The sequence below is a fragment of the Pseudochaenichthys georgianus genome, chromosome 22, assembly GCF_902827115.2.
Source record: "Pseudochaenichthys georgianus chromosome 22, fPseGeo1.2, whole genome shotgun sequence".
NCBI classification, from domain to species: domain Eukaryota; kingdom Metazoa; phylum Chordata; class Actinopteri; order Perciformes; family Channichthyidae; genus Pseudochaenichthys; species Pseudochaenichthys georgianus.
This window is the reverse complement of record NC_047524.1, coordinates 28692269-28708989: the sequence shown is the minus strand read 5'-3', so window position 1 is coordinate 28708989 and position 16721 is coordinate 28692269. Positions and strand designations below refer to the sequence as shown.

The 16721-nt window shown below is 45.0% G+C and overlaps 1 protein-coding gene across 1 annotated transcript; it reads left to right on the top strand.

Moving 5' to 3' along the window:
- The first annotated feature begins 415 nt into the window (after positions 1–415).
- LOC139436027 (uncharacterized) lies at positions 416–1588 on the top strand. The gene has a single exon (XM_071207174.1). The coding sequence runs from the start codon at positions 416–418 to the stop codon at positions 1586–1588; it is 1173 nt and encodes a 390-aa protein (XP_071063275.1).
- The last annotated feature ends 15133 nt before the right edge of the window (positions 1589–16721 follow it).

Below are 16721 nucleotides of genomic sequence, written 5' to 3'. Positions count from 1 at the left end.
TGACAGCATAGTCGATATGTTTCCAGTCCCTGTAACCATGGCGACTGAATGTATCTTCTCCGCCGGCCCCTGCCTCTCTCACTAAAACGCCGGCACATTTTACAAAACACACTGTCCTTGCTAATGCTATACTCCAAGAATGTGTACTTACTTGTCATACTAGTGGGCAGCGAAGCTCCTTTTCTTTTGTCCAAAAAGTGTTATTTAAAATCAAACAAAAAACCCGAAAAACTATTTTTTTACACAAATAGGCCTAGGCTACGTTTATTTTGAAATGAGCCGTTGCGACTTCCAACAGATTTCGATAAGAGCGGGTCACATTTGCTTTTCTAGCATTCGACAATGTACTCATCTTGTTTTGCTTTTTATTTTCCAGGGCAGGGGCAAACCGAGGCGAAGGAGGAAACCGAGGTCTATGTGGGTCAGGAAATGGCTGTCTGAGAAAAGAAGAGAACGCTATGGCCACTATAGCACTCTACTAAATGAGCTGAAGACAGAAGATGATAAGGCCTTCTTCAACTACACAAGACTTCCCAGAGGCCTCTACGATGAGGTCCTGCGAAGGGTAGAAGGCAGAATAGAGAAGAAGGACACATGGTACAGAAAGTCTCTCCCTCCTGGTCTCAAGCTGTCCATCACTCTACGACACCTGGCCAGCGGTGACAATTATCCAAGCCTGTCCTGCAACTTCAGAGTTGCTCCAAACACCATCTCCCTAATCATTAACGAAGTCTGCGATGCCATCAAAGCCGAGTTTGCTGCTGAGGTGATCCAGTGTCCTACTACAACTGAAGAGTGTACCGCCATTGCTGAGCAGTTTGAGAAGAGATGGCAATTTCCACACTGCTGTGGTGCTCTGGGTGGCAAGCATGTGGCGGTCACCTGTCCTTGGAATACTGGCTCTGAGTACAGAAACTACAAGGGCTTCTTCTCCATTGTCCTCATGGCCCTGGTCGACGCAGACTACAAGTTTCTCTGGATTGATGTCGGCTCTGATGGTTCCAGCAACGATGCCAGTATCTACAATGGGTCAGAACTGAAGGAAGGCCTGGAGAGTCCGAACAACATATTCAATCTCTCTGAAGAGAAGTCTCTACCTGGTGATGACGTTCCTGTCCCATACTACATAGTAGGGGACAATGCTTTTGGGATCAACAAGAGCCCGATGAACCCGTTTCTCATCAGAAACATGGAGCACCATGACAGAATATTCAACTACAGACTCTCCAGAGCCAGGCGTGTAGTGGAGAATGCCTTTGGTATTCTGGCACACAAGTTCCGAGTGTTGCTGAGGACCATGAACCAGAGGCCAGGGACATGCAGAAAAATCATCACAACGTGTGTGATCCTTCACAATCTAATCAGACTGAGATATCCAGCCACCCACAACAACATGATGGACTTGGAGGAGCAGAACCTGAATGTCATCCCAGGGGCATGGAGAAATGACAAAGTACTTCTGGATGTTTACCATGAGAGGGCAAGGAACACTGTAACCCAGGAGGGGAGGCAAATTAGAAGATACCTGGGCCACTACTTTACCTCAAAGGCTGGTTCGGTGCCATCGCAGGACAAGATGATCCTGTAATTATTCCCACAAAGCAGTGACAATGAAATGAATACAGGGACACTAACATTGTGATGAACAAATACTTTTTCACATATTGCATTGTAACTTAAAGCAAAATGTGTATGGAGTAATACAATTTGTTTTTGAAAATTTGATTGAAAATACTTCTTTCCACTTATTAATCAAATAAAGTCCCAACATTTAGTTGGTTTAAAAATCTCAAGTTTCCTAAATGTAATGTCCCATAGTACTTCAACATAGAAATGAAAATAACAATAGTAAAGTAAGGATAAAGGACCACAAAAAGGACAAAGTCTGAAAATATCACTGACAATTTGTATTACAATCAAATTGGTGTGTTTTTTTTTATTTTCGTCATGTGGTAGTACAGCTGAGATATTGAGGCTGTGCTGGGTCCCATTGTACTGGGACTGCTGAGCTGGAAGAGGAGGTGGCGGAGGACCCTGGACTGGCTGCTGGGGTGTTAGCTGCCAAGGACCACTGATTTGCTCCTGAGGAGGCTGAGAAGGAAGATGGAAGAATGCAGCCTGGCGAGGAAAAGGAACGTAGCCCTGACTAGTAGTGCTGGCTGGCTGGAGGGTACGGTACTGCTGCTGTTGCTCCAAGTTGTGCTGCTGGTTCACCTGCTCCACGTAGCCACACTCCTGGGATCTCCACACTGATGATGGAGGTGGGTTCTTAGGCCACTGACTGGGACCTGGCTGGAACTCTGCTGACGGTGAGGAGGCCGCTCTGCTGGCGGAGAAGTAGGTACTGCTGGGGAGGGCAGATGTGTAGACTGGGTTCACAGCAACTGGCCTCTGCTGCTGCGACTGTAATGCCGAAGGGACTGATCTGGTCACCAGCCGCTTCCCTCATCCTGAACTGTCTGGACATCTTCCGGTAACTGGAAGACAAACAGCATAGGATTAATACAAGCTGAAATTTAGCATGTAATAAAATGTGTGACATCAAATAAATGAATTTTAAATGGATGTAATTTTATATACTTACTGGTTAAGAACTGTGGTTATGTCCTCATACGCAGGTTCCAGGCAGGCATCATGCAGACGATCCAGTTCAGTTTCCAGGTACTTGCAGAAAGGAGTGGCCCTGTTGACTGGCTGCTCTCGAGTGATGAACTGAACCAGCCTATCTTGGAGATCACGGGATGATGCTCCGGTAACTCTCATCTCCATAGGAGACCCGGGTTGGTCCTCGGCAGCTGTTCCTGTCCTGGAAGGAGGTCTCGGTGTAGGGTAGCCAGTGTACTTCTGGATGGGCTCCCTGGATTTGTCTGCAAAACTGTCGTCACTCCCAGCCAGCTCACCCGTCTCAGCCAGGGCCAACTTGTCCTTAAACTGCAAAGACAAAAATAGAAAACAAACATAAGTACATTTGAAAGTTATATTTGGAAACAAAGTTCCGTTTTAATTTAATTTCAATGATATACTCACACTAGCTGGTATTTCCTTGTTGTGACGTCTGATGTGTGGCTTCAGAAACCCAAAGACCCGGCGGATGAACTTGTCACTGTCATTCTCACTGGCCTCCTCAGCAAGGATGGGGTCTTCCTCGTCACTGCTCGACAGACCATCACCAGACCTCTTCTGGGATTTCTTCTTGGGTTGGCCCTCCCGCAGCTTTGAGAATCGAGTCCTCTGTGTTTGATACCATTTCAGAATTGAATGATCTGCAATGACAGAAATCAAAACAAATAATTAGTCCAATCATTGAAATGTTAATTGGCAGCAATGTATGTCAAGTATCTGAAATATATTTCAAATATTTGAAAGTAATTGAAATTACATTAAAAAAAATGTCTACTTACAATCCAACCTGTACTCCGCAGCCTTTCCCTCCCATAGGTGCCTCTTTAATGCCTTCTCTTTGTACTGTTTGTCCTTCATGTCATACAGTAGCTTCTTACTCTTCACCCAGCAAGTGATTGCCTCCTCCTGTGCCTCTGTGGAGCTGTATGATACACCAGGGGGTGGGTTCTCCTTCTGGGCCTTGCCTTTCCCTTTGTCGCCCTTGCCCACTTCAGGCTTGGACTTGCCTGCAGGGAGAGCGGGGGAGGCTGACTCATCTGAAAAGATACCAAATGAAAAACAAATTAAGTACATGCAGGACAACAATGTATGAGAATATATAACAAAATCAATTACCCCTCTTGCCCCCCATCCAGGGTTCGAGTTATGTAGGAGCCAATGGGAGCTGAGCTCACATAAGGAGGGGTCTGAGCTCCCACGGACGCAGTGAAACTATACGTCTGTGGGGGTCGCTAATACATTACCAACAACCATTATTTTAATCACAAATAATGCATGTGTCAATGTAATGAGTATTTTTTTACGTTAACGAGGTAAATAGGCTAAAAGAAAAACATGCTTTCCAAAAGAACTACGCATCTCTTGAATGACAATATTCTTGCACTGCACCTCCAAGGTGCGCAATACATTATTACGCAATCTATGCCGATGATGTGTGTGTGTGTAGTTGCACCTTTTCATATTTAAGTTTGTAGCAAGTAGAGAGAGGGCTGCTGCTGCTGCGTGAGTGTGTGTGGGTGCGCGCGTGCATACCCACACACACTCACATGCAGCAGCAGACTCCCCATAGAGCACAGTTTATAACTCGAAGCCTACCCCCATTCAGATCAAAAATAAGTTAGAAATAATTACCTCATCCTCCGAGGATTCGGCATGTCTGTTACGACGAGGAGAAGGTGAATGCTGCCGAGACTCTTCGGACTGCTGAGGAGACCTCGAACCCTCTGGGGGCCGCTCTGGAGTTTTAGTTGGCCCAACTTTCTTGCATTTCCTCCCCTTTCTCTCTCTGGTTGCAGACTCAGTGCTGTGTTCTTGGACCTCGGTTTCCTCTGGTTTCCTCTTCTGAGTGTATTTAACAGCCAGCTTCTTCCGTCTGCCTCTCCCTGCCTTGGGTGGCATGTTAACGTAGAATTAAAGTAGAATTTACCTTGTGTTCTACTCCCAATAATCTCCGATCAAGAATTTGATTTCCCACACGGCCGAAGCTTTTATACCATCGGGAGGTCACGTGTCGCCTTCGTGTGAGGTTCGGCTGCCATCGTGTGGCCTTCTGTAGGCATCGTACTTGCTTCGGCTGTTGCTTGGCCGATGACCAAGTTCGGGGCCATCTTCGTGCGAAATTCACAATTCCATATTCGTGTGTCCATCGGGAGTCAATTTCGGGACAGTGTGACAGGGCCTTTAACCGGTACTTTTGACATGGGCGTGTTGTGGCAGGCATTTAAACTTGTTGAAAATGATCCGAATTCCACCTGGGACATAGGATACATGAAAGAATGTGTTAAAGCTTGGATGGCTATTGTAGAGAAAAGAGGATATAATGAGCGAAAGAATGAAAAATCAGTTGGCGCCGAGCGAGGCTCCATTGAGCTCAAAGCGTTGATTGATAGGGTTTCTAAATGTGCGGTGAGTTGTCATTTGCTTAGCCTAGAGGCTGCTTTTGATGTTAAATCAGAGAACATGCCCAGAATTAAGGAAAGACACGGAAAGGATGTTGCAGCCATTGCCAAGTCAGTGATGTACGATTGGTTGAAAAGACAAGGAAAGTCTCCAAGCCCCTCTCAGCTCATTTGCATTTTAACAGACGCCGCCCTGCTGGAGGAAAAGCAGGCTGTAGCTCTCTGTACAAAAAAAATTCCCGCGATAGAACTCTCAAATCCTGTTGCGAGAAACTCCGACGATGATCTGTTAATGACAGCTGCCGCTATCATGAATGAAAATGGGTTGAGATATCAGCCAAGACATAATAGAGAACTAGATTTGGGGCAGCAGGAGAGTGCAGCGGAGGGTGAAGGGGATTCTTCAGACGGCAGCCCGTTACGAACCCCCTCTCCTCGTCCTCCGCCACTCCGTTTACACGATTACCCAGGGACGCCGTACGGCAACAGTTTTCCAAACACTGTCCAGCGTAAAATGATCACGAGAACGCAAACATCTCAGAATAATAATTCTGCTGAAACTGTGACCGCCCTGAAAACTCTGATAGGAGAGGTTCCAGTTTTTAAGCCTTGGACACCCGCTGAGGTCATTGATGTCACTAATCACGCTCCCAGTCCCACTAAAAGCCCAGATGAGTATCTGTCGTGGTTGACTAATGTCTGCTCAGTTTATAACTGTTTGGTTCATGATGTTAAACAGCTGATAATCCTAACATACAAGGCAGATGTCCCACGTGCAGAGACGAGTTTACATTTCCTGAGTGTACGCCCGCCGGTGATTGGCCTCTGACACTGACATGTGGATTCAGAACGTCGCTGCTTTGGCTATTAGAGCATGCGCCAAGACTCACACATATTTTTCCCAAGTGATGGCTTGCATACAGAGCCCAACAGAAACTGTCCCAGAATTTATCCAGCGTTTCATGACAGTGTGGGATAATAATGTGGGCATTAAAAGGGAGGGCAATGATTTGTTCGCCATACAGAGCTTGTTACATAACTTAATCCCAGAGACAGCTCAAGCCTACATGATCTCAATCTCAATCTTTATTTATTTATATAGCACATTTAAAACAACCTTCGGTTGACCAAAGTGCTGTACAGGGCAGGCAGTAACTACAATAGTGAATAACCCAATGGGAGTACGATAATAAAAACAATTAAAAACATAATAAAAAGCACAATAACTAGAAACATATAGAAAATAAATAAATAAAAAACACATAAAAATATAAAAATGTAATGCTCAACTAGTATTAAAAGCCAGTGCAAAGAGGTGAGTTTTTAGCTGGGATTTAAAAAGTTCAATAGACTCAACAGTCCGGACATGTGCTGGGAGGCTGTTCCACAGTCTGGGAGCTGCAACACTGAAGGCCCTGTCACCTCTGGTTTTTTTCCTGCTCCGAGGAACCACCAACATATTCTGCTGAGCTGAGCGCAATGCTCTAGCAGGAGCATGGCGGTGCAACAACTCAGACAGGTAATGTGGTGCCAGTCCATGCAATGATTTAAAAACAACAAGTAAGTACTTGAACTGGATCCTGTAACTGACAGGAAGCCAATGAAGGTCTGCCAGAACGGGTGTGATGTGGTGATAACGTCTCTTCCCAGTAAGAAGGCGTGCAGCCGCATTTTGGACCAGCTGCAGGCGACGGATCAAGCACTTGTCAACACCAATATAGAGGGAGTTACAGTAGTCTAAACGAGACGTGATAAATAAGTGGATTAGCTGTTCAAATTCCTTACTAGGAAGATAGGCTTTTACCTTCCCCAGAAGCCGCAGCTGGAAGAAACCTGTCTTGACAACTGAGCTTATCTGTTTGTCAAATTTAAAACAGTTGTCAAAGATGACTCCAAGATTTCTGACAGAGGGACGGCTGTAGGAGGCTAAGGGGCCGAGTACACTATTAAAGCCATCCAGGAGTTCAGACTGTCCAAATATTATAATCTCTGTCTTCTTTTCATTAAGAGTCAAGAAGTTGATTTCCATCCATGATTTTATGTCTTTCAGACAGCTAAGCAAGGCAATCCTAGATTCCTTATTTGCTGTTATAGGCAGGTATACCTGCAGATCATCTGCAAAGCAATGGTAAGAGATGTTGTGCTTTTTAAAAATTGACCCCAGAGGTAGTAAATACAGACTGAACAAAATGGGGCCCAGGACAGAGCCTTGTGGGACCCCATATGCTAGTGGGGCTGCAGCTGAAGAATACTGGCCAAGATGCACAGAAAAGGTCCTTTCTGACAGATAGGATTTAAACCATTTTAGGACGTTACCTTTAATACCGACACACAGTTCAAGGCGTGATAACAAAATGTGGTGGTCAATGGTGTCAAAAGCAGCAGACAAATCTAAAAGCACAAGCACAGCAGAATTCCCAGAATCAGCAGTTAAAAGAAGATCATTCAAAACTCTTAGAAGAGCAGTTTCCGTGCTGTGGCGTGATTTAAAACCAGACTGAAACTTCTCTGATATGCAGTTTAAAACAAGGTGTGACTGCAGTTGTGCTAAAACCAATTTCTCTAGGACTTTAGACAGGAAGGGAAGCTTAGAGATAGGTCTAAAGTTGGAGAGAACAGAATGATCAAGGTTCTGTTTTTTGATAAGAGGCTGCACTACAGCATGTTTAAAAAAGGTTGGAACATAGCCTGAGGTGAGAGAGATATTTATCAAAGTTAAAATATATGACCCAATAGTATTAAAAACGTCTTTCAGTAGTCTGGGAGGAATACTGTCAAAGGGGTATTGTGAAGGTTTCAATTTTCTAACCACCTCAGATAACTCGGACAGTGAAACCAGGTCAAAGTGCTCGAAGATAGCTGAGCACACAGGAGACACTGCTGGGTCTAAGGTGAGAGGAGGAGGTGAAGATCTGATGGCCAAGACTTTATCATTAAAGAATGAAAGAAACTGTTCACATAGAGTAGGTGATGGCACAACACAGGGAGAGCTGCACAGAGGTTTCCATCACACGATGTAGCAAAATGGATCATTACAACAAATTATTGGAGGATAACAAAAATAACTGGAATGTATTAAATACCATTATTAAAAAAGGAAACGGAAAGGCACAATACCCAAACAGTTTTCTGTCAAAAAACGATACAGTAATTTATGACATGACCTCAGTTGCCGAAGATTTCAATAAGTACTTTTTCAATGTTGGTCCTTGTCTAGCTGGGGAAATTCCAAATAGTGGTTGTAGTGATGGTGTTGAAAGTAAATATATATATGTGAAGGAAACTATATTCTTAAGAGGGACTGATGAAAATGAAATTATTGACACAGTTAAAAAACTTAAGAGTAAAAGGTCTCCAGACTGTCATGATATTGACATGTATACAGTTAAAAACATTATTGAATGTATAGCCAAACCACTAACTCACATGTGTAATCAGTCAATACAAATAAAATGAAAACTGCTAAAGTCATACCAATACATACATCTGGAGATAACATGTACTGTCAAACTATAGACCAATTTCATTGGTCTCACAGTTTTCTAAAATACTGGAAAAAATCTACTATACAAGACTAAATGACTTCATCACCAAACATAACATACTCTATGAACAACAATATATTTTCAGAGCAAACAGAACTGCATCATTTGCAGTTATATAATTTATGGAACACATTACTAAGGCAATAGAAAGAATATGCAATCGGGATATTTCTGGACCTTAAAAAAGCATTTGACACGGTTGACCATGAATTATTAATTTAAAAACTACAGAGATATGGCATTAGAGTTGTTGCATTATCATGGCTATCCAGCTACCTACATAACAGGGAACAGTACGTTGAACTACAAAGCCATAAATCACAACTACTGCACGTTACATATGGGGTGCCTCACGGCTCAGTCTTGGGGCCATTACTATTTATTCTGTATATTAACAATATATGAAGTATCAATATGATTAAAATCATTCTTTTTGCAGACGACACAAGTCTACTCTGCTGTGGGGACGATTTAGAACAGCTATTGGTCACAATGGAGAAGGAAACTTGAGCAGGATGAAGATCTGGTTTGACCAAAATAAATTAACATTGAACGCAAGCAAAACCAAAACTCATAATATTTGGGAATCGATCGACCAATACAGAGAAGAAACTCACTATAAATGGCGTCCAATTAGAAAGAGTATCAGAGAGTAATCATAGACAATAAATTAAGTTGGAAACCACATATAAGCTATATCAAAGCCAAAATGTCCAAATCAATAGCAATTCTGAATAAAGCCAAATACCGAATTAATCAAGCTTCTTTGTTTATGCTGTACTGCTGCTTCATACTTCCATACATGATGTATTGTGTGGAAGTTTGGGGGAACACATATAAAACAAATACACATCCTATCTTCATCCTGCAAAAAAGAGCCATACGAGTTATACATAAAACTACCTACAGAGAAGCAACAAATAAATTGTTCATCAAACTAAAAACACTAAAACTACAAGACCTGGTTGACTATAAAACTATTCAAAGCCGCAAATCAACAATTACCTCATAATATCCAGGGACTTTTCACACGGAGAGAAAACATGCACATGTTGAGAGGAAACTGCATTTTCAAAAAACCACCCGTACGAACAAATGCCAAACTTCATTGCATCTCATCAAAAGGTGTTAGTCTGTGGAATAACTGTAATGATGCACTGACATATTGTACAAGTCCATCTAAACTGAAAGTATTATTTAGGAGCCAAATCATTAATGGTTATGAACAGGACCTGTAAAATCCCATTTGTTGTTACTTCTTGTAATTGTAAAGTAATTTCTTTCTGATTGTTTTGTAAAAAAAACAAATTAACAAGACAAACATGTCGCTGATGACGATGACCTAATGTTTTATTTATAAGAAAAATATATGTTAGGACCAGAAAAGTTTTTTTAAGCTTCTTCTTGCCCCTGTTGAACATGACAGAGACTATCTGAGAATTATTATTATTATTATTTTGTTGTTGTTATTATAATTATTAATTTCAGTGACAAAAAAATAAGGAAATATATATATATATATATATATATTGTTGTATGTTTTTGTTTCTGACATGTTCAATAAACTGACAAAAAAAAAAGAATTGTATATTGAAAAACTAAATTAAAGGTTAGTCAGTGATTCTGATAGTGTTTAGGCCAGCAGAAGAGGCCTTTCTAGCCCTGAAGGCCCACCACTGCTTTTGACAAGCAAAACGTGGTTTATTATGAAAATATATTTACCACTTTACCATGTGATCCTCTCCATCACAGCCCAATATAAATGATGGGCGCTTCCTGGATCTATGGTCACATGACAAGAAATGTACACAGTTCCCTAGATAAAGTGGGTGGGTCAACTTTCCCAATGGCTCATCTTACCCCACTCTCACCTATCATAAATGTGTGTTTGTCGGAAATAGTGCGAAATTCAACTTCCGAGTCGGCCAACAAAAACACATCATTGCTGCATCACTCTATACAATATCATTATAATCTGTATATGACAGCCTTGCTCTTGAGATAAATAAAGGTTTGGAAGAAGCTCCTTGTAGATCAGACTAAACAGTGAGCTGGCTGGAACACTTGAGATTATGGGGCAGCTATTACACAATCAATGAGTGTATTTTTAATGATTTGGTTCCCTCCCCCAGATGCAAGCTGCAACATCTTAATTTAATTTTGTGACAGTGAATTCCAATCAGGCAGTCACTTTGATTTCCCCGAATGCCACCGCAGCTTAAATGGTGAAGGCAAAACACAGCAGACATTGATTCCTTCATCAAAGAAGAGGAAGCCCTGATCCCCTGTTAACGCATTCAACAAGACATTTTTAATCCAATTTGACATCAAAGTCTCGTACTTTGATATCAAAGACACACAAAGTCCATAACACTTGGGATGGATTTTTGGAACTAAATGTAGCCGACCATAGAGGTAAACCACTTTTCGGCCACCATAGTATTGCGCTACAGAGGTACCACACACTTCTGCATTCACTTGCTAAACCAATATTTAAACAGCTGATACCTGATAGTTCTTTCCTGTTCGACCGAGACGTTTCCGGTAAGTCTCCACAATGATCGAGTTAGTGGCATGTTAGTCTCTGGGTGTTTGACTTTTACACATTACTCCAGCAGACTGTAGCTTTGCCCGTGACGGCAACACACTCTCTGTTACGCTCCTCGTAAAGAGACTCAAAACTTGAACCCGCTATGCAAGAACACTTGGGACGGAGACTTAGGTGTAGTGTCAAAAAAAAACTGGATTTATTTACGTTCCTAAAAAAACAGGCAGGAGACAAAGTAGACTCTCAACAGAGTGGGAAGAACGTGGAGCAGGGCTGAGACGGAGGTTGGGCTGGACGTGGCAGGCAGGACGGAATGGAATATGGAGTATCTGGAACAGGCACAAAACAGAACAGGATTAGTATATGAAAAATCCAACTGGAAGAGTATACAAAATGACTAGCAATACTAGTCAGCCGGAACTGGAGTTTACCACTGTGAGTATACGAAGAACTGGCGAAGTCTGATGATCGAACCGGAGTTTTAAGCAGCAGCAGGTGAGTAGTGGTAATCAGTGATGATGAGAAACAGGAGCGGAGGTGAGTTGGCGGAAAACGGAAAGTAGGTCAACCACGCCCAGCCAGGAAGACAGACAAACAGATAGACAAACAAACAGAAAAAAGGAGAAGGAGATACTGCAATTCCTCACAGTACCCCCCCCCCCCCCCCTCAATGGGAGCCACCTGGCAACCACCAGGCTTGTTTGGATGAGCCCTGTGAAAGGCCCTCACCATGATTGGGTCCAGGATACGGGAACGAGGAACCCAGCATCGCTCCTCGAGGCCATAACCCTCCCAGTCCACCAGATACTGGAAACCCCTGCCCCCGACGTCTGACGTCCAAAAGACGGTGCACCGTATAAGCAGGGGTGATTGTCGATGATACGGGCGGGAGGGAGGAGGGGGTAAGGCCGGAGGGCTCAATTCACCTGGTGTGAACCGGCTTAATCTGAGACACGTGGAAAGTGGGGTGAATTCTCAGAGCTCTGGGTTTGATTGGGGGTGATATCCCAGAAGTCAGGCTGACTGAGGCTCCCAGGGATGGACAAAAACTCGAGAGGTGAACTGGGGACCGCGGTCTGAGACAATGTCGGCAGGGGATACCATGTAACCGGAAAACATGTTCTGTGAGGAGTTGGGAGTCTCCAGGGCTGACGGGAGTTTTGGAAGAGCAACGAAAGTGAGCTGTCTTGGAAAACCGGTCTACTACAGTGAGGATTTGTGGTGTTGCCCTGGGAGGGGGCAGGGCCGATAACAAAATCCAGTGCGATGTGGACCAGGGACGAATAGGGATAGGAAGGGGCTGGAGCAACCCTGCAGGGAGACTGGTGGGAGGACTTACTCCCTAGCACCACGTCTGGGACAGGCAGAAAACGTACTCCAGAGTGTCCCTGTTGATCGTTGGCCACCAGAAATGTCTCTTCAGGAAAGAAAGAGTGCTGTTTACTCCGGGATGGATTGAGAACCGGGAATTGTGGACCCACTGTAGAACCTTGGAGCGGGCAGCATCAGGAACAACACCGACGGTTCGGAGGACCATTTGCCTGGATCTGGTTGCTCTCTCAATGCCTCCAGGATGGTGTTATTAATCTCCCAAGAGAGGGCGCCTACTACACAAACTCTGTGGGAAGGATTGAAGCATCTGGAGGATCAGGGAGAGTCAGGAGAGTATAGCCTAGACAGAGCATCGGGTTTTACATTCCTGGAGCCAGGGCGGAAGGTGAGGCAAAAGTCGAAGCGACAGAAGAACAGAGCCCATCTGGCCTTGTCGGGAATTCAGTCGCTTCGCCGACTGGATGTAGGAGAGATTCTTGTGGGTCGCCAGACCAGGAAAGGCTGCTTGCTGCCTTCGAGCCAGGTCTCCACTCCTCTAGTGCCAACTTAACACCCAGAAGCTCCCTGTTACCAACATCATAATTGCGCTCCGCAGGAGAGACGCGACGTGAAAAAAAAGCACAGGGATGGAGGATGTTATCAGGACCAAGCCATCTGAGACAAACTGCTCCTACTCCAGTATCAGACGCGTCCACCTCCACAACAAAACTGCTTCTCTGTGTTCTGGCTGAATAAGGATGGGAGCTGAGGTGAACAAGGACTTGAGTTTAATGAAAGCTCTGTTAGCCTCTGGAGTCCAACAGAACGTGATGTTGACGGAGGTGAGTCTGGAGAGAGGTGCAGCTACTTTACTGAAGTTCCGGATATGAAGCGACGGTAAAAGTTGGCAAATCCCAGAAAACCTCTGGAGCTCCCTCCTTGTAGTTGGGACTGGCCACTCCACCACTGCCTTGATCTTTCCAGGGTCTGCCTCCACCTTGCCCTGACTGATGATGTAGCCCAGGGAAGCTGATCCGGTTCTGGTGGAACTCGCACTTCTCCGCCTTAACATAGAGCTTGTTCTCCAGCAGTCTCTGTAGGACCGTGCGGACATGGTTCTCGTGTTCCTCCTGATTCCTGGAGAAAATCAGGATGTCGTCTAAGTAGACAAAGACAAAGCCGGTTAAGGAAGTCACGCAAGACATCATTGATCATAGTCTGGAAAACTGCTGGGGCGTTAGTGAGACCAAAAGGCATGACCAGATATTCAAATGGCCCAATGGAGTGTTAAACGCTGTCTTCCATTCATCCCCCTGGCGGATGCGGATCAGATGATAGGCATTTCGAAGGTCAAGCTTGGTGAACAGGGTTGCCTCTTGGAGAGGTTCAAAAGCTGAGGTGAGAAGGGGTAATGGGGTACTTGTTCTTGACCGTGATATTGTTTAACCCCCGAAAGTCTATGCAAGGTCGTAGCGACTTATCCTTCTTGCCTACAAAGAAGAACCCGGAACCCACAGGAGAAGAGGAGGGACGAATAATACCAGCAGCCACAGAGTCCGTGATATAAAGCTCCATAGCCTCCCTCTCAGGACGGGACAGATTGTAGAGGCAGCTGGAGGGTAGAGGAGCTCCAGAGAGCAGATCAATAGGGCAGTCGTAGAGTCGGTGGGGAGGAAGAGAGAGAGCCCTCTCTTTGCTGAAGACCCAACGCAGGTCGTGGTAAGTAGTAGGAACACCAGTCAAATCTACAGATGCATCAGGGCAGACAACAGGATTTGGGGAAACAGAAGTTGAAGGTATGGCAGAACACAGGCAGTTAGCGAGACAGTGCTGATCCCATTCAATAATCCTTCCCTTTGCCCAATCAATGTGTGGGTTGTGAGTACGTAGCCACGGGTAACCCAAAACCAGAGGTGTAGAAGGAGAGGATATTACCTTAAACTGGATAAGTTCACGGTGGTTTCCGGAGGTGATTAAAGTCACAAGGGGTGACTGGCTGTGACTGAGGAGATGATTTGTCCATTTAGAGCATAGGCAGTTAACGGTTCCTCTAGCGGCTCCAAGCAGAGTCCCATCTGTTCAGCTAGCTCCTGGTCCAAAAAGCTATCCTCCGCACCAGAATCAATGAGAGCCTGGAGAGGCAATGTCATAGAACTAACACAGAGCTTGGCGGAAATAAGAAACACGAGTCAAGGATGGGGTTAGATATGATTGCTGTGGACTCGTCAGGACCCCCCAATCTCACTGACGAGCCTCCCCAGTTTGGCCGTACTGGGCAGTTGGGAATGCTATGCCCAGTCTTTCCACAATACAGGCATTGGCCTGCACCTATCCGGCGCTGACGCTCCTCCAGAGAAAGTCTAGCACGACCCAGTTGCATGGGCTCCTCCTGAGAAGAGGTGCGCACACTGGACGACGGGGGCACAGAGGGAGGTCTAGACACCGAGTGAGCAGAGTAGGAAGAAAAACTGGGCTTACTGAGTGACACTGGTGAATCCCTCCGTGTTCGCTCAGCTCGGCGCTCCCGCAGACGACCGTCCAAACGAGACACTAAGGAGATCAGCTCTGAAAGATCCGCTGGAAACGTCTCGTGCTGCCAATTCGTCCCGAAGCTGGTCCCCTTAATCCTCTTAAAAACACCGCCTTGAGATCCGCCTCGTCCCATCGAGCCTCTGCAGCGAGTGTGTGAAACTCGATGGAGTAATCAGCCACTGTACGGCTTCCTTGCTGCAGGCTAAGCAGCTTATTCTCGGCGGAGCCAGAGGAGTTGGGATGATCAAAAACAGCTGAGAACCGATCAGAGAAGCCCTCAAAACGTAGAGTGTCAAAATCCACCGAAGAGTTTAAAGCCTCTGCCCAGGTTAAAGCTCTCCCGCGGAGCAACCCCAAAACAAAATGAATCCTCGTTGCTTCAGCAGCAAATGCAACAGGACGCTGGCGAAAAACCTTGTTACATTGGAACAAAAAACCTCTGCATTTCTCCACATCTCCGTGAAATGGCTCAGGATCGGTGATAGGAAAATCCTGGCGAGGAGGGAGCCAAGGGGCTGGACTGGGAATAGCCTGAAATGCTACCGTCGAGGTAGTGAGAGCGGAGATCTGGCACGCTAACTCGGAGACATGATGAGCCATGGACCGGTTACTCTCCACCAACGCTGACTAGACAGGGCATGAAGGATTGGGGTAGAATCCGCTCCGGATCCTGCGGGGTTCATTCTTGGCCAGTTCTTCTGTTACGCTCCTCGTAAAGAGACTCAAAACTTGAACCCGCTATGCAAGAACACTTGGGACGGAGACTTAGGTGTAGTGTCAAAAAAACTGGATTTATTTACGTTCCTCAAAAAACAGGCAGGAGACAAAGTAGACTCTCAACAGAGTGGGAAGAACGTGGAGCAGGGCTGAGACGGAGGTTGGGCTGGACGTGGCAGGCAGGACGGAATGGAATATGGAGTATCTGGAACAGGCACAAAACAGAACAGGATTAGTATATGAAAAATCCAACTGGAAGAGTATACAAAAAGACTAGCAATACTAGTCAGCCGGAACTGGAGTTTACGAAGAACTGGCGAAGTCTGATGTTCGAACCGGAGTTTTAAGCAGCAGCAGGTGAGTAGTGGTAATCAGTGATGATGAGAAACAGGAGCGGAGGTGAGTTGGCGGAAAACGGAAAGTAGGTCAACCACGCCCAGCCAGGAAGACAGACAAACAAACAGAAAAAAGGAGAAGGAGATACTGCAATTCCTCACACTCTCACTCCCTAAGCGTCCAATAGCGACGTTTGGTCAGTGTCCGTGGCGTCCAATTGTGACGCTCCTAGGCTCCTTCAGTGTCATAAAGGGACGCAAATAGCTTTCAACTGATTGCAATGTATTCCCATCTGCGTCGGGATTTGACGCTCATGGAAGCACGGCATTCGTTTATGTCGGCTGCCCTTAAAGGCAATGTGAGCGTCCATTCCCATTGGATAACGGAGAATTGTACACCCGGAAGTAAGTATTCCTCTTACTGTCGATTGATTTTACAGTGATATCTGCACTACTCATAGGACTAAAAAACACCAGATTATCCTTGTTAATTACACAACATTGATTGGTTTTAAATTGTGTGCAATGCTTTTGTATTTTTCCCCTTCGATTGGGGAAACAAATATTTTTTCTGAGTATAAGGATGGCAGAAGACACTACACTACCCAGAATCCCAGCTATCGTTTGGACTACACCATGGCTCTGTTGACCAAACCCCGTTTTTTCACCATTCATTCCGATGGCTGGCGTCTGTCACATGATCTTCAAATTT

What these genes read in the sequence shown, in the direction of transcription:
- LOC139436027 (XM_071207174.1), top strand. Translation starts at nt 416, where the DNA reads ATGTGGGTCAGGAAATGGCTGTCTGAGAAAAGAAGAGAACGCTATGGC.